Raw genomic sequence first — 27,053 nt, 5'->3', positions numbered from 1 at the left:
TTGAATGTACATCTCCAGTCTTTCTTCCAGGGGCTTACAGATGGACTTACACGCCAACCTTAGCTTAACTACTCGAGCCAGCCTGGGGCTCACTGCCTGCTTCTAACTGGGAACCAAGCCACCTTTCCTGATGTCAATGGAACCCTCCAAATGTGAAGGAAGCAGGGGTCTGTTAGCCAGTAGAAGGGGTCAGAGCCGACCTGGGCATTGCCAGGCTCGGCAACAGAGGGCCCCAGTTGCCTAAATCCATCCAGTCCATTCCAGGCTTAGAAGCAGCAGGAGTCAAACCTGAGGAGGGGGGGTGGTGTGTGTGTGTGTGTGTGTGTTGGTGCAGTGGCTGTTGCTTGACTTTGTTCCTTTAATTCAATCTGATATACTCAAGGGAGAAGAGTCTCCGTTCCTCGGAAGATGAAGGCATACGCCGAGGAAAGATCTGTGTGCCCCATGCCACCTGCTCTTGCCTTTGCTGTGGTGGGGTGAGGGTGCGCTGCCAGGCAGCTCTGCAGGCATGCTGGAGGCCCGAGTGGAGCTCTGCTCACATGGCGTCCCTCTCTCGTGGACACAGTCTAGTTCCAGACCCTGCCGCCTGGGTGAGCTGCTGTTTGTGAGACAGGAGGCTTCAAACCAGCACACTTGTCATCTATCAGTTGGCCCTGGGGGTGGGGGGCAGCCCTCCAGGATTTTCCAAGTGGATTAAGTGCAATTCTTTAAGGCGACTTCAAAGGTCACACCGACCCTGGCTGCTCCCCACTCTGGAGTCCGCTGCTCCTTACTGCCCTGTCCCCCCGACCCACGACCCACCTGCAGCCATGGAAGCACAGAGTGCAGTCCGTGTTGGGCCATCCTCCCACTAATGTCCTTCACTGCACCCCCAGGGGCTGGATAACTTCTGATTACACTCCCGCCACCCCCACCCCCAGGAAGCAGTGTAGACACGCACCCCTGGATAATCTCCTCCAACACCTTGGATGGAGGTAGTGCTTCCTCCCCCACTCCCCTTACGGCCTGGATTGAATTCATCACCCAGCTGACTGCTCCTCATTGAGACTGTTGACGTGCTCACCTCCCGTGTGCTCTGTAACCTCCCTGAAGACGAGGACAGTTGGTGCTCGTCTGGTTCCTTGCTCTAGCTCAGCAAGGGAATTTGCAATACAAATTTGTTGTATAAATAATTGAAAGTGAGGTATAATTGGAAAATGACTAAGCTAGCAGGTGCATTGGCTCCTGGGGGAGAGTGAATGGAATGCAATGTTGGTGAAAGATTTAGGGCGGTGGCTCCAGTTGCCTCGGCTATTGTGCACGGCGCAGGCACAGGTGTGGGGGGAGGGCTCGCCACGAGTGCAGCCACCCAAGGGTGCCAGGGATGGGTTACCTGATGGTCTTAATCATACTGAGGCCCATTTCCACGCAGCAGTGGGCGTGGTCCTGCCGGGGCTCGGGGAGTCCGGACACGCAGTAGTAGCAGTCCCCCAGGATCTTAATGCGAAGGCAGTGATGCTCCTGTGAGAACAGAGCGCGAGGAGAAAGGCCCAGGTCAGCGGAGGGCTCCGTGCTTCCGAACATCTTGGGAAAGGGAGGGCAGGGCCAGGCATCTGCACCCTGGCACAGGAGCATCTTCCTGGAAACCCAGCTCTCCTACTGCGTTCCTCAGAAGTTTGGGACGTATCCTGCCTGCCGGGGCTGTGAAGGCGCCTTGGTATCATGGAAAAACACTGGCTCTTGAATTAGACAAGCCCTGTTCCATCTCAGCTCGGCCACATCCTCACTCTCTGACCTGTCAGGTCCTCACTCTATGACTTGTACATCCAAGCTCCTAGATGGGGCCAGGTGAAAAGTGGGCGTTCAATCTACACATTCACATGCCTTTGATGTAACTGCTTTTAGTACGCGTTAGCATAACAAGCACTTAATCATATCAGCTCATTTCAGGATCCCCTATCGTCTCAACTCTATTTTAAGGTCTTCCTCAATAAGGGGCAGGGCCTTGGGAAGAAGGAGAGACTGCACTGTATAATCCTGTTACTCATTTATTAATGCCTTTGCTTGCTCATTGAAAGAAGCCCACCTGCAGGCCTATGACCAGTCCGACATTGCCCCTGGGGCTGAGGACACAAGGCTGATGGAGACTAACTGCCCTGAGGTGTCTGGCTTGCTCACCTCCACCACCACCTGCGAGGGCTTGTTCACCTGGAGCCTCAGGTGGCAGGAGGACGCAGGTCACGTTGGTGGAGTCGTCATGTGAAAGAGACAGTCCTTAGGGATTCTCAAAAAGAGCTGGAAGCACCAAGGAAGTGGCGCTTCCCTGTGTGTTCAGCTGGAAGGGGCCATCATAGGCAGGTTCTCCAGAAGGAGACCTGGATGCAGTACAGCCTGGGGGCTTAACACAGCGGCTGACCCCCCACACCCTCGCTATGCATCTGTGGGTGATTCCTGGGTCCTTGGAGCCTCCGGGGACCGATCTGTAAAATGGGGAGAGGAGAGTGAGCCTCCAGCTGGGAGGACCTTATACTGTGGATCATGGGATGAGGGCTAAGTCCCTGTTGCCTACGGGAGCACGACTCCCACTCCGGTCCTTGCACCCTCCCACCACTGTTGGGGGTTGTGGGCAGGCCTCTTGGTTTCTTTGGAAGGAGGAGCTGGACTCAGCAATGGCTGCAGTGCCAGCGATGCCAAGCTGGACCGCACCGGGCTGGCTCCCCTAATCACATCAGGAGTCGGGCTATTGCGTTTGGGGGATATATGATTGTAATCACCCTCCCAATAAAAGGCATGTATCAGACAAGGCAAAAGAGACTCAGAGCTGGCTCTGAAGCTACCCCGTCTGGACCATGTCTCTGGGGACCTGCCAACCTTCCTCAGTGGGCACAGATGCCATCCTCGGAACCCTGATGGCATCACCACCTTCCTGGGCTATTTTTAGGACCTGTGGTTTCTGTCTATTGGCTGGTTCACTGCAGCTGATTTTGGAGATGGGCTCTGATCCACGCAGAGAGGCTCACGGCCTTCGGGGGGCTCTTGAAGGCTTCCTGTGGGTGGTGGCCAGCCCTGATCTTAGAGGGCGTTTTGTCTGCCGGTCCTGACAGGTACTGTTGTGGCTGGCTGGGGACTTCCATCGCTCCCTTGCCAGAATACAAAAACGAAACCCTGGGAACAGGCCTCCGCCTCTCTGGTCTTTCTGAACAGAATTCACGGGAAAATGATTTTTGGTTTTCTCCCTTCAAAAGCCAAACAGCCTGAGGGACCACCTCAGGCTGCAGTGTTTGCTTTCTGCCAAGGAACAACCCCAAATCCACCGACCAACAGCCAGCCAGTTGGGGTAACAGCTCAGCTCCCACCCCCTATCCCCAGCACTTTTTGGGTCACTGTCAATGCCACAAAAAGTAGCAGGCATATTTTTGGAATCAAGGAAAATCATGCACCCTGGGGATTTTCCCTGGGGAGTGCTCACTGCAATGTTGGAGGCCAGAGGACGCCCAGAGGCAGCATGGGAGAGGGCTCTGCTTCAGAGAGATCCAAACGAAGCCTCCTGCCACTGAGCTGGCCCTGGGGGCTGGAGCAGGTGATGGCTCCATGGGGGGTGGTGTCTTGGCTGTACTCCTGGCACTAGCAAACCTCCAGCCTTTCCTTCCGTGGTTCTTCTGGGTGGGTCCAAACCAACCACCTTTCCGGGAAGGGTTTGTGCCTCTCAACAACCTTGCAGTCCGAAAACCCTCTGAGCATGCGGGACCACCAGGAGTCGGAGACAATTTGATGATAACTGGTTTCTTTTCACTCAATAAGTGTACCTTGATGGACAGTCACTGGGTTGCTCTGATTGTTTCTATTTCTCATTTGCACTCACTAGTTAAAACAGCAACAAGCCCTCTGACACTGGGTTCAGTCTGATTCATAGAGGACCTAGAATATGGATGGGGCAGAACTGCCCCTGTGGGTTTCCAAGGCTGTATACCCGTAGAGGAGGAGAAATCGCACCTTTCTCATCTAGAGTGGCATTGGTGCATTCCAACTTCTGACCTTTCGGTTGGCAGCCCAGTTCCTAACTCACCGTGCTACCAGGACACTAGAAGAACACTGGGGAACCTTTGACCCAATGCCCTCTTCTGGTTTTTCAGATAAGAACTGAGGCCGGGAGGCAGGGCTGGCGACTAATCAGCCATGCCACTTCATCCTCAAATGGTCTTCTGGGACAGAGCCTGCTGAGAGTGACTCAGGCTGGGGGTGGCCTTTGCCACCAAACCCTTCAAACACCTGGCTCTGCTTCGTTACCGGTGTTGGGGAGGGGGAGGGGAAAGGGTGGAACAGAAAGGGAGGCATTCTAATGAAATGTACCCACAGTGTGACCTTGGATAAGTCACTGAAGTGTGATGGGTTTCAATTTCCCGAATATGACCAAACGCCGCCCCCGCCCCAACCCAAACCCATTGCTGTTGATTTTGACTCCATGAGACCCTACAGAGCTGCCCCATGGGGTTTCCAGACGTCCACGTCATTCTCACTCTCAGTGGCTGGCGGGCTCAAACTGCCAACCTTTCTGCCAACTGCTGCACCACCACAACCACCCCTCCACCCCCGCCCCGACTCATGTGACAGAGTTGCAACAGTCGATGTAACAATGTAAGTGCAGCCTTGGCCACTGATTCACAGGGATGGCGACACCCAACAGCTGCACGAGGCCAGGCGCCCACGCCACTCCTTACCTCTCTTCCCCAGAGCCTTCCAAGAAGCCTGAATCGGGCAGGCAGGTCGGGCTCATAGCTGTTTTGTAAATGATGGACAACCAGAGCACAGGAAACATACGAAGGGACTTCCAAAAGCTTGTGAGCAAACCCCATTACCTTCTAACTCTTCGCTCAGGATCCACTGGCTAAAAGCAACCACCTGGCCAGCTGTGATTTGCACTAAGCCCTGGTACACCACTGGCCTCGCCAAGAAAAACAGAGAAATGCACACACTTTGGACAAACGTAAGTTGGGAAAGGAACTGGTGTTTCTTGATCATGTACAACATGCCCAGGTTTGTCGGATGCATTGCGTCGGGCTTCTTTGTCTGCTGTGACCACGGTGGGTGGGAGTCCTCTGCACTTTGCAGGTGAGGAATGGGAGGCTGGAGGCAGGTGAAGGTCAGCGTAAGAGAGGGGGACAAATGGAATTCAAAACCATGTCTGACGTGGGGCTTCCATGGTATTTTCCCGAGAACAGTAGGATGGGACCGTCTCGAGTGGCAGAGCTCCTGGGGGAGCGGCTGGGGGCGTGGAAATGTATTTGGGGAGAAGACAGGATGAAACGGCTTGTTAGTTTCTGGAGCAGAAACGAAACAATGCGGAGAAGGGGTTGTAGCCAGAGGCCATTTTTCTTGTTCATGCAGGAGACGCTGGCAAAGCCCATGGTGCCTCTGGGTGGATTCAAACTGCTAACGTCTCAGGTAGCAGCTCAGCACTAAACTGTTGTGCTGCCAGGGCCCCTTAGAATAAATGGTCTGTGATTCGTTTTATCTATAGATATGTGCATGTGTATGCCTGTGTATATACATGTATATTTATTTTAGAATGATACAATAAAGGCTTGTCTTTCATCCATAGATGTATGTATGAGATATATATATACCAAAAATATATATATAAATTTTTAAATAAAATTTAAAAAATAGTCTTGTCTGTATGTGTATGTATGTTTCATATATCCATAGCTGAATAATTTTTTAAAAATTAAAAAAATTTAATTGTCTTCTGTTTTCTTCTCCCCCGAGCTCTGCCAATTGCAGACACATCTTTCTGATCAAACCCTAGGAGCTGTCAGACACCTTGGCAGCCACAGCCAAGGACGCTCTCCTACCAGGAGCTGCTTTGCAAAGTTCTTACGAAGGAAGTTAGGCTACTTGTCAGAGAGAGATTTTAAAGAGGAAAAGAAAGGAGGCAATGGTCATCTGGCAAATTTTATCGCCGCGAGACAGCGTCGAATCGCCCACGAGGTTTCTAAGACTGTCGCTGTTCAGGGAAGCTGGCTGCCACGGCTTTCTCTGGTGGAGGGACTGAGGGACATGTGGGTTAACGGCCAAGTGTTGCTAGCCGGCACGGCACAGGGCGCCGCATCTATGGAGAAACTAGCGCGCACACCCTCAAATATAGCTTGATGGCAGTATTCCTTTGTACTTTGAGGGGCTTTAAGACTAGGGCTCTGTGTTTTGATAGCAAAGGTCTAGCCCCTTGACGCTTCTCTAAGTGAGCGCCTAGCAACCCCACGGACAAGGGGAGGCAGGGTCCCGTGGGCTGGAAACACAAAAGCAGCCCTTGAGTTAGGGAAACAAAATGGCGAGGGGTGGCACCGCTGGGGGGTGGCTTTTGAGAACGGGCGCATTCATTCCAGATGGCTGGGGTTGGCCAGGAAACTGCAGGCAGCCACCACTGCATACCCAAGCACTGAGCTGTGATGGCACCTGGCCACATGCAGGGGCCATAATGACCGGGAGTGAAACGCAGATGAAATCGACTGTGGTTCGCTTGTCACTCTCCCAGCTGTCTCTTAGTGGGAAAATTGGTCTGACAAGCCTCCCCTCCCGAGCCTGTAAATAAGTCACATCGTTCCCAGAACGAGCGTGGGGCCTGAGGTCCGCGGCCAGCGACGGATGCAAGAAGGGTGCTGGCTGCGTGATGAAGGCTGAGTCCTGCTCCCCGACTCCCCACGCGCCCCTCACCCGTGCAAACCACTCGGAGGGAATTACATGCCACTCACATGGGCCAGGCGATCAAATCTAGCAAAGAGCTCGTTGAGCATCCTGACCAGCTCCTGCGCAGACAAGGTCGTGGAGAGGTTGGTGAATCCCTTCACATCTGCAAAAAGAATACTAAACAACAGGGAAGGGGGTGGGGAGAAAACGGTTTAACATTGTAATTGCTCCACGGAGACACAGCAACAAGAGCTAAAGCAAGCAGTCCTGTGTGGGCGCTAAGCTTGTCCCTCTCCCCACCACGGGAGTCTGGGGAATGCAGAGGCGTCTCAGACTCCCTCCACTGAGGAGGTCCGGAAGGACAAGGGGGCAGCAGCAAGCCCTTCTTCCTGTGCAGGGGTGTGGCGTGCTGGAGCCATTAACAACCCAAGCACGGCGGTGCCACTCTGAACCGTTACAAGGAAAAGCAAGGTGAAATATTCTGCGTGTTCGCCGCGTGAAGCAAAGCAGATGCTGAAAGCGCAGGGAAACGCAGGCCGAGGAAATGAAAACAGGAAACGGAAAGCCAGTGATAAATGCTGCTGGGTGCTGGTTAATTGATCTGACTCAAAGCGACCCCACAGGGCAGAGTGGAACTCCCCAGTGGGCCTTCTGGGCTATTAATTCTTAACGGGAGCAAGTCACTGTGTTTCCCCCCCCCCCCCCCCCCCGAGGATCAGTTGCCAGCAAATCCTTAAGATCATTTCACCTCCAGGCTTCCTCAATGATGCGTATCTCATCCCAAAGGGCTGGCAAACATAGTTAGACATGCCCCCTCCTCTCAAGACCTGATGGGACTAGCAGGGAGGCCTCAGGCAGAAGGAGCCATGGCCCCAAGTGCTCTCATTCACCTAGCCTTCCAGGTGAGGCCTGATCCAAAGAATATGGTTTAGAATGAAAACCTGCCGCCACTGAGCAGACTCGGACTCATGGCGATCCGTAAGTTATGAAGTAGAACTTCTCAGGGGGGGTTACTGGCTGATCATTTTTATGGAACATCTTTATGGGGGGGGACTTTCTCCCACCAAGCTGCTTTGCACGGGTTCCAACCTGCCCCCAACTGCCATGGCAATCCTAGAGGACAGTCCTTCTCACCCTGTGGGTCAACTTTAGGATCGAACGACCCTTTCACAGGGGTTCGTCACAGTAGCAAAATGACAGTGATGAAGTAGCAATGAAAATAATTTTATGGTTGGGGGATCACTGCAACATGAGGAACTGTATGAAAGGGGTGCGGTAAGGTTGAGAACCACTGCGCTAGGGCAAGGCAGAACTGCGCCCTAAGGTTGCCAACAGTGGGCTCTATAGGAGCTGGCAGGCCCATCGTGCTTCCTAGGAGTGGTTAGTGGATTTGAACAACCAACCTGGTAGTTAGCAGTTCGATGCATAACCCACAGAACCACCAGGGATCTTTACCTTCAGGATAGTGAGGAAAACCCCCCAGCCCCCACTGTTATTAAGTTGAATTCCAACTCATAGTGACTCTACAGGACAGAGTAGAACAGGTCCTTAGGATTTCTGAGACTGTCAATCTTTAAGGGGGTGTGAAACAAAAAGAAAACCAAAACCTTCTCTGCCCTCAGTCAATGCTGACTCATGGCCACCCTGGTAGGACATGTGGGCTTCGGAGATGGCCACTCTTATGGGAGTAGAAAGCCAAATCTTTCTCCAGCGCTGTGGCTGGTGGTTTCAAACCACTGACCTCTTGGTTAGCTGCTCAACGAGTAACCATTATGCCACCAGGGCTTCTATCAGTGAATAAGCAGCCTCCTATTACTCCCTTTGGGTGGACAGGCTTGAGGTGAGCAGCCTGTCACTGAACTTGTACTCCCTAGATCCAGTACTCCCTAGGTCGGTAAGGCACTTGGCTTGGCATCAGGGAAGTGGAAAACAAGGGAAGGGCAGTCCTTAAAAGTCTCCTGAAAGCCAAGCGCCGAGAGCGTGGTCTTAGAGAAGTGCTGAGGCCGGACTGCTGCTGAGCTGTGGGGATGGGGAGACAGGCTCATGGGGGTGAGGAGGCTCGCTGAGAGTTGCTAGGGCATGGCCCCATCGACAGAACTGCTCTGCAGCCTCCCGGGGACAAACGCCAATGAATGCAGGGACTCTTGGGGCCCAAAGGGGATTGGGTGGCCATGAGAGACGGAGGCCTTTCCCCCTGAGTTACTCACTGTCCAAGAAGAAATGGCAGAGTAATATAATTGCAATTGTGTGTGTGTTGGGGGGTGGGGGGGAGAATTTATTACAGCTGCTAGCAAGGCTCTCACCGGTACAGGAAGTGTCTTTGGTGTCTAGAACAAAATAAAAGAGGAAATACAAAGATGATTGGGCAGACGGAATGGGAAGACCAATTTGAGACCAAGAGGCCATGGTTTTTATCCTTTTCCAAGAGCTGAGGTTTTGAATTGGGAAACTGAGGCTCAGAAAGATGGAATGGTTCAGCCTAAAGCCTATAAGAATGACATCTGGAGAAAATTCTGGACGAGGGCTTGTCCTGTCCATGTGGGCTCACCAATCTTTGCAGCCAGGGAACCTTGACATATGGGTGTCAATAGACTGTGTGGAACGTAAGGGAATTGAGGCATTTGGGAGGACTCTGTACCATCCTCTGTACCATGCGACACAGCAGAGCAAGGAAGGGCACAGCAAGTGGGTTGCTAAGAAGAACGCGACAGGATTGGAAAGGATTTCCATGATTGCTCCAAACTCCATAGTGGGTTTGCTTCAGGGACCGGAAAGGGGTAGAGGAGGGTGCAGTCTAACTCCACCTTCTTTTGTTTCTCATTTTATCTCAGCACCCAGCAGCCTGGCAGTGAGATGAATTGATCTTCCACAACCCCTGGGAGCTGCTGGCTACTGCTGTGGCCAGCCGGCAGGGAGGCCAGGGCAGCAGCGGGCCTCTGGGTGCCTTCTCCCCCTCTAGAAATGGCTCGCCAGGTGGGGATGCTGAGGAATGGAGGGCAGTCAACAACAGGTGGGTGTCGTATGGGGTGAGCTCCTGGGGACAGGTGCCAAGAGGACAAAGAGCTCAGGGTGACAAGGCCAACTAAATGGGGAGGAGGAGCGGCCACAGAGTGTTCACACCCAGGGAAGCCCTGACCTTGGAGCAGAGCAGAAATAGCCCTCTGGTGAGGATCCAACTCTGGGCGCCAAGTGGCTGGCGAGGTGTAGATGTGCTGTTTGTTCCTTTGCATGCAGTTCAGTTCCGCCCCTTTCTCGATGCAGAATGGCACTTTTGTCCGACGGCCTATGTACTGTGCGGTGTATGCTGTCCCCCTGCCGGGTTTCCCAGCCCATCGCTGGGCCCCTAGCTGCCCTGTGTCACCGAGCAAGGCTTTCTTAGCTTTAATTGTCATGGGAGCAGATCAATCACTGGGTCTTTCTCCCGCAGGGGTCCTGGGAGGGACTGAACTTTAAACCACCGGGTTGGCAGTCAAGCGCTTACATGTGACACCACCAAAACTCAAGACCAAACTCATGGTCAGGCCATCAGGTTGCTTTCAATTCATAGCAACCCTGTGTAGGGTTTCTGGGGTTGCAGATCTTAAGGGGGGCGTGACAGCCTCATCTCTCTGCCACAGAGGGGTTGGTGGGTTTGAACCACTGGCCCTGTGGCTAGCAGTCCAACGGCAACAGCACTGGATATATGTATGTATCCAGTTACTACTGAGTGGATTCTGACTCACAGTGACCATGTAGGGCAGAATTGTTTAAGGGGCCAAGTCCTACAGAGGCCCCCAGGAATAACTTGGACTGATGTTCACAGCAAAGGCAGTGTTCGGCTCCCACACACTGTCTGCCGGGCACCTCTATGCCAGGCAGAGAACACAGCGCTCCTGAAGGAGGGGAACATTTGTCCTTCCTCCTTCAGAAGTGGGAAGAAATAAGCAGATGTTTACCATGTTTTAGAAACTTTCAACCTCTGGCTTTTCTCCTAGCTCGGGTCATTTGTACTTTATGCTGTTTGGTGGGAGGAAACGCCGGAGCCCCGGTGGCCCAGGGGTGACTCGTTGGGCTGTTAACTACGAGGTCAGCATTTCCAGCCACTCATTGGGAGAAAGACAGTGCTTTCTACTCCCATAAAGAGTCACACTCTCTGAAACGCATAGGGGCGGTTCTGCCCTATCCTGTAGGGTTGCTGTCAGTCAGCATTGCCTCAGAGGCAGTGGGAGCGAAACTGCATAAGCAGGGGCTCTGGTTAGTGCAGTTAGTGGTAATGGTTGAGGTGGTCCCTGCTGACTGAGAGGTTGATGGTTTGAGTCTATTCAGAGACACCGTGGAAGAAAAGGCTGGTGATCTACTTCTGGGGGAAAAAATCAGCCATTGAAAACCTTAAGGCGCCTAGTGCTGCCGTGACCCATGCAAGTTGCCATGAGTTAGAATGGCCTCAGCGGCAACTGGCCCATTTTTACCGAACAAGCTAACGATGTTAGAGATCACGTGGATCGAGAGGCAGTTGTGTGAACAGAACACGGGAATACTGCATAGTTTCTATCAGGAAAGGTGTGTGTCAGCGTTGTATCCTCTCACCAGACTTGTTCAGTCGGTGTGCTGAGCAAATCATTAGAAAAGCTAGGTTATATGAAGAATGTGGCATCTGGATTGGAGAAAGGTTTTAACAATCTGTGATATGCAGATGACACAACTTTGCTTGCTGAAGGTGAGGAGGACTTGAGGCCCTGGCTTGGAAAAGTGGAGGGATGGTGAAAAAGAGGAAGGCCCGCTATGAGACGGCTTGATACTGTGGCTGCAACAATGGGTCCAGGCATGGGCACAATTGTGAGGATGACACAGGACCGGGTAATGTTTTGTTCTGTTGTGCAGAGGGTTGCTATGGGTCAGAACCGAGTTGATGGCCCCTAACCACAACCCTAGCAAATGACTGGGCTCAGCCAACTCGACACACTGGCCCACAGCTTTGCATTATGATGCAAGGAAGCAGGGGCAGCAGAGAAGGGGAACCAGGCAAAGGCAGCAACCTGCAGTTTCTGGGCTGTGGAAGCAAGTGCAGGGAGGGGGGTAGGGTGAGGCATGCTGTGCCAGGGACAGGGAGTTGGTGGCAAGGGTAACAGACTCTTAAGGGTCAAGGCAGCAGCATCCTCACTGCCCTGCTCTCCAGTGATGTTGGCTGTGCTTCTGATTTCTGTGGCCTTCGTCATATCAGACCAGGTCCCACACAAGATTTCAATCTTCCCCATTATTCTGTCACCCGTCATGTTGATTTACCTGTTGTTTCAGAGCTAGGGTTAAATTCTTGCGTTTGCAGCACAGTCATATATTTGAAATAGCTTACAATACCACGGATGCTATTTTCAGTTTGCTCTATGCTTTGTGTCTCGCCTCACTTGTACAGTATTTGAGGAGTCCCTGGTGGTGCCCGGCATGAAGGGTTGGGATGTTAGCCACAAAGTTATATTTGTAAAACCTGGAGACATGGGCATGTAAATTACCAAGGCCACAGTAAAGAAGACAGCACTGGGATTCTAAAGCAGTTCTGCCTCCTTATGAAGCTCACATGCTGATTGTGAACATGTCCTACACAGGGTGCAGTAAGTAGACTGCATTGAGAGATGATCGGTTGGACAGATGGAAAGATGAATGGAGGGAGGGAGGGAGGGAGGGGTAGATGGTGGGTGGATGGATGAAAGAATGGCTGATTGGACAAACCACAGTTTGCAAAGGAAAAGAGGAAGTGCTCCCTTAGGTCTTGCTTTAAAGACACCTGTGAGGACTGGAAGAACCAGTGGTGCTGACGGACGAAGTTCAAGGTACACTGAGTGCATTAGCCGTTCTGTTGTGCACAGGGTCGCCATGGGTCGGAGCTGAGTGATGGCAGCTAATGACATGAGACTCGAAAGAGGGAGACCTATGTGCTCAGTCCTGAAGCCTCTAGAGCACATTCTGGGACTTTTCTCGCCTAAAAGATGCTTTCTTTTCCCACAGGCAAGCTTCCCGCAGGGTAGCCAGGCGGTCCCGTAAGTCACCTGGCAAAAAACTGAATGGCTTTCCTGCGACATCCTGTCCCAGCCCCCATTTGGCCATGTGGCACTCTGCGCTGAATCACCACTCACTGATGAATGCTTCAGGCAGGAAAGGCAGGCGCTGGCAGGGGGAGGTGGGCGCGCGTGCGCACAGGGGTGCCTCTCACCTGACATTCTCATAGCGGTGGATGTAGATCCGGTGGAACTGGTGCTGCAGATGCTCGTCCTCCACGTTGGTCATGTCGTTGATCATTTCCAGGACGACAAACCGGGGCAGCACAGACAGCACAAGCCGCTCCTGCAACGAAGCGAGGGGCAGTCTGCTGAGGATGGCCAGTGCCTCTTGAATGGGGGGCTGGGGGTGGGGGCGGGGCGGAGGGGGTGGTTGGTTAATGTCACCGGGTGAAGGTGTGCAACCTCGAGGCACTTCTCCGGGGATTGCTTTACAGGACGGTGACAAATACGTGTAGGGGCCTTAGTCTTTGCCAGGCACGGAGATGGTTGCTGAGTCAGCAGTGAAGACAGCAGATGGCCCACCTGGCGGAGCTTACATTAAGCTCCTCCCACCCCCACCCCGAGCGCCACCGGGGTTGGCATCACCCCCTCCTCACAGTAGCTCATGATGTCTCTCTCCCTCCCCTCCCCTTACGGACCCCTCTCCGTATAAGACCATGCGGAGTCCTTAGTAATGCTTGCGATCGATTTTGGTCGTAGAATAATATGTGGTTAGCATAGTGCTGAACTGCTTACCCGCACCGTTTCCCAGATTCCATGAGTACTAACAACAAAACCGTGAAATGTTTCTACGTGGAATTTCATGATCAGTTATACTATGAGTAACTCGCAGAAACCGTTTTTAAAATCTCTCTCCTTCCTTTCTTTTCATTGCTACTTCTCTCTCAAAGAAGTTAATGGTTTGTTTCCTCAAGTGGGCAGTTCTGCCCCTCGGGGATGCTGGAATGGTCTAGACTCTGTCACTGCATCCAGGCTGGCTCATGGGGACTACAGGTCAGGGAAGGGCTGCCTCCGGGAGATTCCCAGATGGCTCACTGGAGTACAAAGCCTGTCTTTCTTCCTCTGAGCAGCTGGGGTCCTGGAACTGCTGACGGTGCAGTTAGCAACCTCTGTGGCACCAGCTCCCAGGGGGCTGAGGAAGCAGATAACGGCACTTGAACCTGGACGAGGGGCTATGGTACCAGAGCTTTTAATTGCCAGGGGTTGATGAGTACTGCGGGGACCTATGAGTAGGTGTACAAATAGCAGTGATCGCAATAACCCCCCAAAGCAAACTCGCTGCCATCAAGTCGATGCCGACTCACAGTGACCCTGTGGGACAAGGGTAGAATTCCCCGTGTGGGTTTCCAAGACCGCGACTCTTTACGGGAGAAGGTAGCCCTGTCTTTCACCTGCTGAGTGGGTGGTGGTTTTGAACTGCTGACCTCGCAGTTAGCAGCCCAAAGCAGAACCACAAAATTGTGGTTAAAGCATCAGAACATTAGACAAAATCAGTGGCTATAAAAATACTGGTAGCAAGGAAACCAAAGTGCGTTCTTATAGCCTAAGCAGAAGCCATGAGGTTCACAGTGTCATTGTGTATTATGGACAGCCGCACCTGCAGTATATTGAGAGGGTCAACAAGTGCACGAGCATAGAGTTTGGGTTTGTAGGTGTGTTGATACATGTAAGTGGGCACACACAAGTGCTCTTGTTGTTAGAGCTCAACTACAGGAACATTTTTATTTTTTTAAAGCTTCTATTAAAACACTCATAAAAATGTCTAGACTCATTCTGGGGTTACTCCTCCCTGACATGTCACCCGGTATGGTCTGAAGCATCTTAATCATGCTACTGATAACCTTGGAGGTGGGGGATTGATCTGTACACTGAAACGCTCACTGCTTGGAATGAGTGCGTCCTGGGGAGTGGGAGAGAGCCCCAGGAAAAGTAAACCGTATGCCAATCTCCTGAGACATAAAATGAAAGGGCTGGAGAGTGGTTATGGCAGTGGAGGTGGCTCCTTGGATGAAATGGGAGACACAGACTTACAGGCCAGCAGGTATTGGAATTTAATTCCAACAATTACTATAAGCCACGGAGGGGGTGACATGAACTGATTTACATATTAAAAGATGAAAGGACTTCAGAAGTTCATGGAAAACTAGAATGGAAAAATCAGCGCTCTTTCCCACAAACTTTGTGAAGTCCCCTTGCTACCTGAGAGCAGTGCTTCTCATGGATTACCCAGCACAATGTCTACTTCATGTCTACCTGTGCGACCTGCCAATCTCCCAGGAACTTGAGACCCTCTTGATGTAACCACTGCAGGATTTGTGTGGGTGCTAACCAGGGCGCTGATTACGGACACTCTGGACTGGACGCCTGAGCAGGTATGTAGATATGGTTTTGAGTACAGGCTCATCCATGCCCTGGGACTCCAGGGCCACCTTGAGTGTTAGTCTGGGTAGACTAGAAAAACCAATCCATGGACACACATATGTGTATAAGAAAGAGATTTATATCCAAGAGCAATTGAACGTTGAGAAAATATCCCAGCCCAGTCCAGATCAAGCCCATAAGTCATATACTAGCCCACATGTCCAATATCAATCTATAAAGTCCTCTTCAGACTCATGAAACACACACAATGACGCCAAATGTAGAAGATCACAGACCAATGGGTAGAAAGTCTTTGGATCCAGTGGCATTGGAAACATCTCAGCGCTGGCAGGGGTCTCTGCATCAGGGTGGGTCCATGTGTCTTGTCAGCTGCTGTGTCTCCCAGGGAGTGTCACCTTGTCACTAGAGAGTCTCCAAGGGAGTGAACCGAGAGAGATCGTGTTTCCTGCCACCAAGAAGGAATCCTGTATTTCCCAGAATTCTCAGGAGAAGGCCTTGCCCACCCAGAGGTCTCATTGGCTATCTCCAGATTGACAGGCAAGACTCCACCCCTACACTCTTCATCCTCAAATTGACACCAGATCCGGTGACTACCCCCCCACCCCCATTGTCAAAGCATTACTTGGGAGTCTTTCTTTCACTAGTGCCTGTGAAGTATGCTGTCTGAGACCCTGAGGATTGGAAAGAGTGGTGGGCCGAGGCTAGGAAAAAGAACAGTCGGAGGACTGAGACTGTGGAGACAGCACACACGAGAAACCCCAGGGAACCAGCTGCTGTGAGGCTGATCTGATTCCTGATGCCCAAGGGTCCCGGAGTGCAGCAGGGCTCCGTGGGCTTTTTAAGACTGACTTTCCAAAAGGAGCTCACCAGGTCTTTTTCCCAAGGTGGCCTTGGGTAGACTTGAGCCACCAACCTTTTACTGAACAGCCACACACAATGACTGTGTGTGCCACCAAGTAGGAGGCTCTAAGTATATATATTTTTTACAAACAAGAAGTGGAGCCCTGGTGGTGTAACGGGTTACACACTTGACTGCTAACCAAGGTCAGCAAACATGCCGGCTGCCCTGCGGGAGAAATCGGAGGCTTTCTGCTCTGGTTCAGGAAAACATCAGAAACAACCACTCTGTCCTGTGACTGGTTCTGAGTTGGCGTTGACTCAGTGGTTAAGTCAAGGAGTGAACACAGAGAAGTACCCATCTCAGGACGGGGTCCCTGATGGTGGTCACCACAGTCCCTGGTTCAAGATGTTCCAGATTTATCTGCTAACGACTCTTTTTAGGAGCAATCACATTCAGGCCCCAAGAACCATGTCATCAAGGTGTCCATGGGAGATTTAAAAAATATGAATAGCTGAGTTCTCCAGTGCCTAGACATGCCAGCCTGCAGTCTGCTCTGCTGGGGACGGCTCCCCCAGCAAGTCCCCTACCTGCTTGAAAACACATTTTATAATGAATTAGGTGAAGGTTTACAGAGCGGATCAGCCTTCCAACGGATGGACTGTATTCCCACAGTGTGGCACCACGCATTCCCCCTCTCCCCAGTATTTCCTGTGTCAGTGCTTCCTCCTCCCCAACCCTTCTGAACTTTGTCCTGGAGAAAACGCTGCCCTTTTGATCCCAAACAGTATTACTGCTCCCCTTCCAGACCCATCCTTCGGCTGAAAACTGAACGGCAGGGGTGAGTTCCCTTTCAGACTTGTGAAGGGCCACAGTTTCTAGGGTTCCACCAGTCTCTATCAGACCAGGAAAGCCTATTTTTGATATATTTTTTTTTTCAAGCTGATTTTGAGTTTTCCTCCCCCAATGTCCAGGACACTTCTAACAGACTGCTTTACAGGGAAGTCCAGCAGCTCTTTGCAAGCTCCCAGTATTCCTGGAGTCTTTTTAATACAATTCCATTTTCAAGTCTTTTCCTTGCTCTCAGATCTGTTCCCTACTTGGGAACCCCCATTTACATCCCTGAAAGACCATCTGAAAGGAGATGGGAAGGTTGCCTCATCCGGACAATGAATTCTCCAACATCCCAGCTCCGGGTCGGCGGTACCAGTACCGCTCTCTCCAGGAACCAGAGAGTGGTCCAGGGAGGCTCCAAGTCCCCCATACTGCCTTCTTCCTCTGCCTTGCTTTCCTGTTTGCATGCAAAGAGCCTCCAGGTTGATTCAAAAGGAAACCAAACTCCGCGAGCTTCTGAATGCCCCCTGCTCTGCCCACGCCACAGGCTCTATTTATGTTTCCAGCATATCCATTTGTTATGGTACACCCTGGGGGGGTGGGGTGTCATGGTAAAAGCCCTGTTGGCTGCAAGATCCTTACTTCATGCAAATGCCTCTAGTGGGGAGGACAAAGGGAACAGGGCAGACGTGTGATGCAGGCGGCACTGGAGGGCTGACCTCCAGCAATATGTTCCGGGTGGCTTCAGAAAGAACTTGCCAGTCCTCAGCTTGTTCAGCCCTCACTCTGCCTCCTCCTAACTCTTGGACTTAGCCTCTCCAGACCCAGGGTTTCCCCATCACAAACTGGAGTTGATAATACTAGCATCTCCTTCATAGGGGTGCTCTGGGGCCCAGTGAGTTAATAACTGTACAAGTCGTAGATAGTGTTCAGCACATGGAAAACCACAGCCTGGTGAGTGCTCTAGTCCCTGGTGGGCATGGTCTATGCTGGGCACTGTTGGAAGAGAGAGTGTTGATGCTGAAATGGGCGATGCACTGAGCTCCTAGACACCCGGGATGCGGGGAGAATGAGTAGGCAGAAGATGGGAGAGACAACTATGCTTCCCAGTGCCAAGCCTTTAGTCTGTTTCTTAATTTACCATTTTTTTCCTTTTAACTTTGGATGTCAAAATCTTGTCTCTGGCATTTGAACTGTTTCTGTGAGTTTACAGAGCACTGAGAGTGTGGTCTGAGTATATCCTAATAATAGATCCCAGTCGGTCCTGCCTTTCAGACACCTGGCTGCTTCTTGGTCAGGATAGTGCCCAGGGCTTCTTGATCCACCTCTCAGAGGCCAGGAGCTTTGGTTGTGCTCAGAATGCACACTTAAGGGTCTTGGAGGCAAGAATGCTTGGGTCAAAAAATGGCTGAGCCGAGCCACTGATTGCCTAGGGCCCCAATACCTTCCATGATCTCTTTGACCCTCCACTTCTTCATCTGTAAACTGGGCATCATAGCACCTACCACCTAGGATGGGTATAAATATTCAATGACAAAACATCTATACCCCCTGAAAATACGAACTCAAAACACCAAACCAGACTCAACTCAATTCCCTATTAACCAGCAGCAATCAACCAAAGCCAAGCTCACTGCTCTTGAGTCGAGTGGATTCTGATTCACAGTGGTGCTATAGGACAAGGTGGAACTGCCCTTCTGAGTTCCCAAGGCTGTATATCTCTGTGGGAGCAGAAAGCCTCTCCTTTCCCACGTAGAGCTGCTGGTGAGTTTGAACTGCTGACCTTGTGGTTAGCAGCCCAACGTGTATGGGACTACACCACGGGGGCTCCTCAGGAGACAGAGTGCAGTTACAAATGCAGGCTTGCAAAGCACAGTTTTCTTCTTCTTCTTTTGTGACTTTTTGAGGAGATAAGACGTTCTTAAGCCCTCCTGCCCCCATTCATATTTCCAAATCTTTCAAATGGAAAACCTTGAGACAAAGATTTTTCCTCATCTACTATCAATTGGGAAATAATTCTATCATTCCATAGGTCAGTCACATCCAGTCCATCCATTTGTTTAATCATCACTGAATCCCTACTGTGGGCCCAGGGACCCGGCAGACCACTGCTGTCTGCCTGCAGCTTAGCTGGGTGACCTTGGGAAAGCGACTTCACTTCTCCGAGTCTCACTCCTGATTGCTACCTGTGAAACGGCGAGGGTACCTCCTTCCTGGGATGATTGCGCACACTCAGGAGATGCGCTAGAGGCCCCTCTGCAGCAGGTGGGATCAGCTGCTTCTGTGCTGGTAAGCGGGGCGTCTTTCGTCTGGCTGTTGGAAACATCGAACACGCCAAGGTTGGAGGTTCAAGTTCATCTTAAGGAAATGCCCGGACGACCATCTGCTTCTGAAGCCCCTATGGAGCACAGGTTGTCTCTGACTCACATGGGGTCACCCGGAGTCGGAGGCGACTTCACAGCAAGCCCAGCGAGTTGTGTGTAGGAGGTTTAAGGTACGAATGACCTGATTCAAAGTTGATTTGCTTCCTCCTTATTACTCCCCTCCCTGGGCGGTTTTAAACACTTCAGTGATAAGGTCCCAGGTACCTGTGTGCTGGAGAACCTGGTACACTGCACGCACTCCTTCCTCATGGAACCACTCTCCACGTGCCAGGGCTGCTTCTGCCCTCCGTCTACCCCATCGGCTTGCAAACTCATTTGGAACCACCTGCTTTGCAGGAAAACACTCAAAGTTACTCAGCACCGTCCTGGCAATTAGGACTATAGCCCACAATCCAGGATCACGTTAAGCCAGGGTCACAATAAAGGGTCGCGTTCTCTTGTCTCGCAGCTTCCCCACTGCCTGCTTTCAGAAACACTGATGAAGGCCGGACCCTCAGCCTGGCGCAGTGCTTCTCGGGCCATCTTCACAGCATCGCAGCCTCCTGTGTTAACGTTACCATCTCTAACGGTAGGACATAAAGAAGGAGCCACCTTTCCCTGGGATAGGAAGACAACTCAAAGGCATCAGGACACTCCCGAGAGATGCCAAGTGCCCCTGAAAGGCGCTGATTTAGTCGAGTGCCAGGATTAAAAAGCACACGCGCTAAACTTCAGAAACGTTAGGCACTGGATTTGCTGCTTCTTAGCCTCTCTGAACATTTCCTTCTGAGCATGCTTACGGCCTGAGGGTCTCAAAGCTCTTTCCTTGCTGCTGTGGTTGTTGTCAGAGGCTGTCAAGGTAGCTCCGACCCATGGAGGCCCTGTGTATATCCAACAGAACAGAACTCTGCCCGGTCCTGAGCCAGCCTCACCGTGATGGCTACATCTCAGGCCCGTTGCTGCAACCACTGTGCCGATCTATCTCAATCTCACCGAGGGCTTTCCTCCTTCCTGCCGACCCTCTACTTTACCAGGCACGATGCATTTCCCCTGGGAGAATGCCTTTCAAGAGCGTGCTAAAAGTTTTTTTTTCACACAGGTTTTGCAACTGGTCTCAGACACAAAGAATAGGGACAATGACATACAAGTGGTATACTTGGTGGGGGGAAACTCACTGAAGACACCAGAGTGAGGACTGAACTTGAGTCCTCTTATGGAAAGCACTCATGAATCGTGTGATCTTGGGCAATGACTGTCCATCCCTGACTCTGAGTTTCCTTGGGGGTAAAGGGCTGGCTTGAATTGCCACCTAACCTGCCTACTGCCCTGAGGAGCTCCACTAAGAATGGACATTACAGCTGGGTATCGCTGGGTGTCTCGGCTGATCACTTCTGTGGATGACATCAGGAAAGAGCCCTTGGGCATGAAAACACAAAGACACCTCACAGGTGGCAGGTGGAATGCTTGTGGGCCAGCTCAACTACTTCTGAAGGTTCTCCTGTGAAGGAGGGGGGCTGGTGAGAATTGAGTGTGAGAAATCGCTTGGAATGGCCCTTATGGGCTCTGACACAGAGTTTGGCCTTTGGCCCACAGAGGAGTAGAAAGCCATTACGGAGCTTATTTTTTAAGTGGGGGAGGGAGGCGAGGGGGATAGACATCATTTGTGAGACTGGCAGTTGGGGTGACCAGTTAGGAGGTTGTTGCTAGGTTTCTAGGTTTATAACCAAGTAGACAGTTCTGAAAGTGAGGAGGTGCGATGAGCAGGGAGATAATCCAAGAAATGTTCCTGTAAGTGGGCCAGAGTTATTCTAAAGTGTTTTCAAAGCACCACAAGGGGCCAAGCAGCAATAAAATAAGAAAAATGACATACATACATAAAGTAAACTTTCTTAATAAATATAACCTACATAATGTACCATAACACATATTATATAATATGTTGTTGTTGCTATTGTTGTCTGGCACTATCCAGTTGGCCCTAATTGAATCTGACAAGCCCTTTCTGCTGGCCTTGAGAATGGAAAGGCATGCTCGGGGGGGGGGGGGGCTGGCAAGGGCAAGGGTGTGAAGGAGCAGTCACAAGTTGAGCATCTTTTGGTGAACCGAGAAGGGCAGGCTCCAAGCTCTTTGTCTTGTTCTTCATCACCTGCTCCTTCTCCCAAATGACGAACACTAAAGCACAATCAGCTCCCAGTTCTCCCGGGGGATGAAAGGGGGGGGGGAGGTGTTGAGAATGTGAGTTTCGTGCAAGAAAAGTCTCCACGAGAGCGCTTGTCCCTCTTGGACTAGTTGTACGTCTGCACAAACCGCCACCCTCAACTTCCTCATGGGTAATGTTGGACTGATTTGGCACGGGTGTGTCCGGGGTGGGCAGGTGCTGCATGCACAGCAGCGAGCTACATAATACCTGCTTCTCCCAAGCCAAAAACCAAGCTAGGGCTCTGCTATCAATTTCAACTCCTGGCAGACCCATGCACTACAGAGGAGAACCTCCCAGAAAAGCAAGTTCAGCTCTGAACACCCACCTTTAATCACCAATCCACTCTGATCAGCCACAATGGTCTGAATTAATGACACGTCTTCTTATCCTACTTGAAATCCAAGTCAAACGCCACTTCCATCAGGTTGATGCTGACTCCTAGTGACCTGGTCGAATAGACGAGCCCTGCCCCTGTGGGTTTCTGGGAGTACGGCTTTTTATGGGCGTAGAAAGTCCCGTCTTTCTCCTGTGGCAGCTCAACGTGTAACCACGACACCACCTAGGCTCTCCTTTCTCCTCTTCCTTCCCAAGGGGCTTCTAAATCCAGTGTCTGTGCAAGTTCTTGGAAGGAAAGCGTGGACAATTCAAATTTAGCAAAGGCTGTTGGCAAACATGAGCACAATAGCTCCCCCTGGCTAGTGTCCTCCCACCACCACCCAGCTGCCAGTTTGTCTGGGGTGGGGTGGGGGGTGGGTGGGAGGGTGTTTACATATTGCCAGGACACTGGGATTTCAAATGCCTGCGGTGACCTATGGTCAACAGTTTCAGTGGAACATCCAGGCTAAGACAGACAAGGAAGAAAGATCTGGTGGTTAACTTCAAAAAATTAGCCAGCGAGAACCCTGTGACTCACAGAATACCATGCTGGCCACCGTGGTGGGCTCACACAGGCTGGCAGTTCAGAAGTGGGGTGGGTGATACGATTGTTTGTTGTTTCATACATGGCAACTGGATGACCACTAGCCCCCACAACATACTTCAGACCAGCTTTTCAACCTGGCCTCCACGCTAATGGAGACACTCTGGAGTCCAGTAATGAGTTCTGCGGTGCTTAAGAAGGCAGTCAATGTCCACATTGGCCAAGGGGGATCTCCGAGGTGAGCCTGGTTCGGGAGGTGACAGCTGTGGCAGTGGGGGCTTCCTAGCCCCGGCCTGACAACCAATGGGGAGTTCACAACATCTACATGAGGAGCATCCATCTCCCAAAGGAGGATTTATCCACTCCAAAGGCCATTAGACAGGAACCCCAGGTCCTCTCCTCACTGGGGCCCGGGGTGGGGTGAGCAGGAAGGCGTGTGGTAATTCCATGAGCATCCTCCACAAACCCTTTCTAAAATCCAGCAGGCTTCAGGCAGGACACATGAGCAGGAGGGCCTCCGAAGGACGTTTGAAAAGGTCTCCTGGCACAGCCATCTCCTGTTCCATTCCACTGCAAAAGAACATGCCGCCTTCCGGGCTCCCTCTGACTGCTCGATGTCCTTCAACAGACAGTGATCATGACTGAGATGTGCCAGGCTCTGAGCCCCACCAACCCTCCCAGCCCCCTGGGACCCTGTGACCACGCAGATGGGTGGAGGTGGTCGTTAGAAGATTTTATGTCAACTAGACACTCCAGGCTAGGGGCAGAGGAGTCAGACATGATCAAGAATCAGGTCACAGCCTGCTGGTGCTTCCTGGAAGTGTAGCTTCCCATGAGGACCCTGGGCACTTCCTTCCCTTTCTGTGCTCTGCCTTCCTGCCCACTGGGAATCTCTGCTGCTGACCTGGAGAACTGCTGGAGCCCTACCAAGCTCCCATTGACCTTGGGTCCTTATGGATCTATGCCCCCTGGCCTGTAATCGTCCTGCTGTCTGTGGTGTTGTCTGTGGCTGCATGAGTCAGAAGAGGGATTTATGGACTAGTGTCAGACCTCTGGATTTGAGTTGGACTGGGCTGGGATTGTATGTATATATGTCTGTGAATGTCACTGGATTAGTTTCTCTAGTCAACCCGGCCTAACACAGGGGGGATGTAGGTGGAGGGGCTCCTATGAGAGGGCTAGGTAAACTCCTCATGGTAGCAAGATCCTTGGAAAGACTAGAGGTGCCTGCCTCATGCCAGTGCCTGGTCTGGTCACCCTGTTGTTATTGTTAGCAGGGGACAGGGCACCCCATTCACAGGAAAATGAAGTGCCCCAATCTCCGGATTGGTTTAAGCTGGAAGCTTGGTGACCCTTAGGGCTTGCCTTGGCTGAGCCTCTGGAGGTCCCTGGGCTTTCTTCCTCGTTCACCTGAGTCAGAAAGCTCTGCTGAACCCTGCTGAGTTAAGCTAACCACAAGGCCGGCAGTTCAAACCCAACAGCTCCAGATGAGAGAGATCAGTCTGTCTGTTTGTTTAAGTAAGGAGTTTAGTTTCAGCAACCCAAAGGAGCAGTATTCTGCTCCATGGTGTTAGATGATCTTAGAAATGCTTTGTAAAAATACTGCCATTGGTGGGAAGGGCAGGAGTAAGACGTTAAGGGCTACCAAACTCTCTCTCTGTCTGCTACGGAGGCAGGCATTATTCACTACGGAAAATCCTGGTGTACAAAAGGCATCTACAATGTAAGTGCCCTCTACCCCGACACCCCAGGGTGCCCTCCCCTGTAGATCAGACCTACAGAGGGAGACCCTGGGGAGCTGGCCTCTGCCATTGACAACAGGTGAGCACCTGGACCTTTGCCAGATGAGAGTTTCTGCCCCAAAGGTGGCCAGATCATGCCATCAACTCTAATGGGCAGGGACAGAGGCCTGATCCCTGGTTTGTGCCTCGCGACATGTAAATTATTATGGTTCATCTTTAAAAAGAAGCAGCCCCGCCTGTCAGTTTGCTACACTGGTGGCTCAGTGTTACTGTGACTGTGGAAGCTGTGCTCTCGGGATTCCAAATACCAACCTGTCCCTCAGACTAAGACGGGCTAGGAAGAAAGGCCTGGCCATCTATCTCAGCAAATTAGTCAATGAGAGCTCTAGGAACTAAAACGAGGGGTATTGTTGAATTTGAGGCTTCTCCAAGACAAGGCTGTCTGCTCCCATAAAGAGTTACAGCCTTGGGAACCCAAAGGAGCAGTGTGAATCGACCCGATGGCTGTCTGTTGGGTTTGAGTTTTGGGGGGCTGGCAGATGAGTGCCTTTGGCTGGAAAGCACTCAGAATTTACAACGGGTTTAATCACGAAGCTGGCACAGAGCCGGGCATCGTCCTCCTCTGTTGTAGATGTGTCTCCAGGCGCCAGAGCTACTCAGCGGCAGCCAACGAGAACAACTTTAAGAAAATCAAGGCAAAGTCAGGGCACCACCTTGCCAGGGGGCTTGGCAACGGCCCTGTCAACAAGGGGCCCCAAAGCTTAAGCTCTATCCAAACCATGGATTCCTGAACTTTGGCTTATCGCCCATTTTCAGAAAAAAAAAAAATAGCAACCCTGTGGTAATGAAAAACTCTTGTACTATAGTTCAAAATCTAGGATCAAATGTAGATAGCTGCTTTTGTGCGTACACACACACACACACACATACACACACACACACCCTATCATTGTAGCGCTCCCCCAGAGGATGGTATTGCCCACTTTGGGAAACCCTGATCCAAACCAGAACCAAACTCCCAACCACAGTTGTCCTCCTTGGAGTTTCCAATGCTTTGTAAACCTGTATGGCAGCTGCCAGTCTCATTTTTCTCCCTGGAAGCAGCTGGTGAGTTTGAACTGTCCAACCTGACAGCACTGCACTATAGAGTCTAGAAAAACCCGCCTCTCCGCAGGAAAATACTCTTGCATGAACGTAAGTACTGAAAGATGCCAGCACCTCTGGGGGTGGGGGGTGGGGGGGGGAAGGACGACAAAGACACCTAGCCTGTGCCTGCTTGTGAAAAGGCAAAGCAAATTTCAAGTATGAATATGCTGCTGCTTCCAGAGCTACCTGATGGTGATTAGTTATGCCACAATGTGCAGTGAGTGCCTTGTTGTTCATTCCATTGTGTTATGCTCCTGTTGTTGTTTCTTTCAGGGATAAATGCTATACACACATGTCCTCTGCTTACATGTATATGTGTGTGTGTATAATTTGCCTTTTGTCTCGATGTGGTATTGAATTTTCACACCGTTTGTTCAAGCCCTGCCATTTCCACAGCAACCAGAGCCGCTGATTCTGGAGCTGAGGGATGGAGCCAAAGCCTCAGAGCCCCTTGTTCGCAGCATGATGGAGAGATTTTCCATTGGCCTCCAGGACCTAACAGCAAAGAGTAACTTACATTCCTAATGTGGTTAGTTCAAAAAATGCTGCCCTGGGCTAGTCCCGAATCCTCAAAAGAGCCCTGTGAGGTAGGAGTTGCTAAAGTTATCTTCTTGTTGTGCTCTGATCTGACTCCTAGCGACAGAAAACACACCTGGTCCGGGTCCTGTGCCATCCTCCCAGTGCTGCTTACGTTTGAGCCCTCGGTTGCATTTGCTGTGTCAATCCATCTTGGTGAAGGGACTGAATGGCAGCAAGTTTGAGTTTTTGAAAGTCACTTTACAGGTGAAGCAATGGAGGCTCAGAGAAGTGACTTGGCCAGGGCCAAGCTATTGCGTGCTGGACTGATTTGCCACCAAGCATTTCCGACTCATGGTGACCCCCATGTGTTAAGAGTAGAACTCGGTTCCACTAGGTCTCCAGTGGCCAACACTTTGGAAATAGGTTGTCAGATCTTTCTTCTGAGTTGGGTTCAAATATCCAACCTGTGAGCTAGCCCCTGAGCAGTGTATCACTCAGGGATTCCAAACTCAGACACCTCCATGGGTATAAAAGCATGACTACTGAGCCCAGATGGGCAACCAGGTCCTTGACTCTTGGACCTTGTGCCATAATACCTCCATGTGTCAACTGGAGGCAGCAGCCTGTCAGGTGTGGGCACAGGGACTTTGGGTTTCCCTCTGGCAGCTGGAACCCCAGCTGGCTCAGGAGCTCAGTAGGACTTTTACCACAGGTGCTCAAGGGCAAGTTCTCCTGAGAGGAAGACTAGGATCAGTCAAAGGGATCAGTCAAGGGCTTCTCGTTTACATCTGAAAGGAGCAAACAGTACAAGCTGCACTGCTCCCCACTAAACTCCTAGCACGGACATCCATCCATTAGTTCCTCCTGTTATGGTTTTCATCCACAAACACCAGCTATCCTCGCACAAGACGAAGGGTAATTCAATTTCACTGTTCCCTCTGTCTTTTCACATCCCCAATGTCTCAAATTACTCCCTCCACTACTTACATAAACTCAAGCCAGTCTCGGACAATCTCAGGGTCCTCCCTCCCTGGAAACAGGTAGGTGGAAACCGTCTCGATACTTGTCCACAGCAAAATGGATGACCAACATTTGTTGCATACGTAGAAGGGACAATTACTCAGCAATAAAGGGAATGAACATGCGACAGTACTGACCGACCTCACGTGCATTCCACTGTACAAAATAAGTCTGCCACGGAGAGGCAGGGGCCCGATTCCTCTTATAGAACACCTTTCGGATGGACAAGTGTCTAAAGCAAGGCTGGGGAATGTCAGGCCTGCCGGTCATGCCACTCACTCACCGCCCTTCAATCAATTCCAACTCAGAGCAACCCTGAAGGGCAGGGGAGTTCCTCGACTGTAACTTTTTCTGGAAGTAGAAAACCCAAACCCAACCAAACTCACTGCCACTGG

General features: G+C 51.4%; 1 protein-coding gene across 1 annotated transcript in view; it reads right to left on the bottom strand.

Moving 5' to 3' along the window:
• ADCY8 (adenylate cyclase 8) overlaps positions 1-27,053 on the bottom strand; it is a 185,025-nt gene that overhangs the window by 94,870 nt on the left and 63,102 nt on the right. Inside the window, exons 3-5 of the mRNA XM_075550577.1 lie at positions 12,848-12,978; positions 6,729-6,840; positions 1,373-1,500 (exon numbers count right to left, since the gene is read on the bottom strand). Coding sequence (XP_075406692.1) covers positions 1,373-1,500; positions 6,729-6,840; positions 12,848-12,978 — 371 coding nt within the window. The remainder of the gene's footprint in view (positions 1-1,372; positions 1,501-6,728; positions 6,841-12,847; positions 12,979-27,053) is intronic.

The sequence above is a fragment of the Tenrec ecaudatus genome, chromosome 5 (assembly GCF_050624435.1).
Source record: "Tenrec ecaudatus isolate mTenEca1 chromosome 5, mTenEca1.hap1, whole genome shotgun sequence".
Classification (NCBI taxonomy): Eukaryota; Metazoa; Chordata; class Mammalia; order Afrosoricida; family Tenrecidae; genus Tenrec; species Tenrec ecaudatus.
The sequence above is the reverse complement of the archived record's forward strand: the minus strand, read 5'-3'. Positions and strand labels throughout refer to the sequence as shown.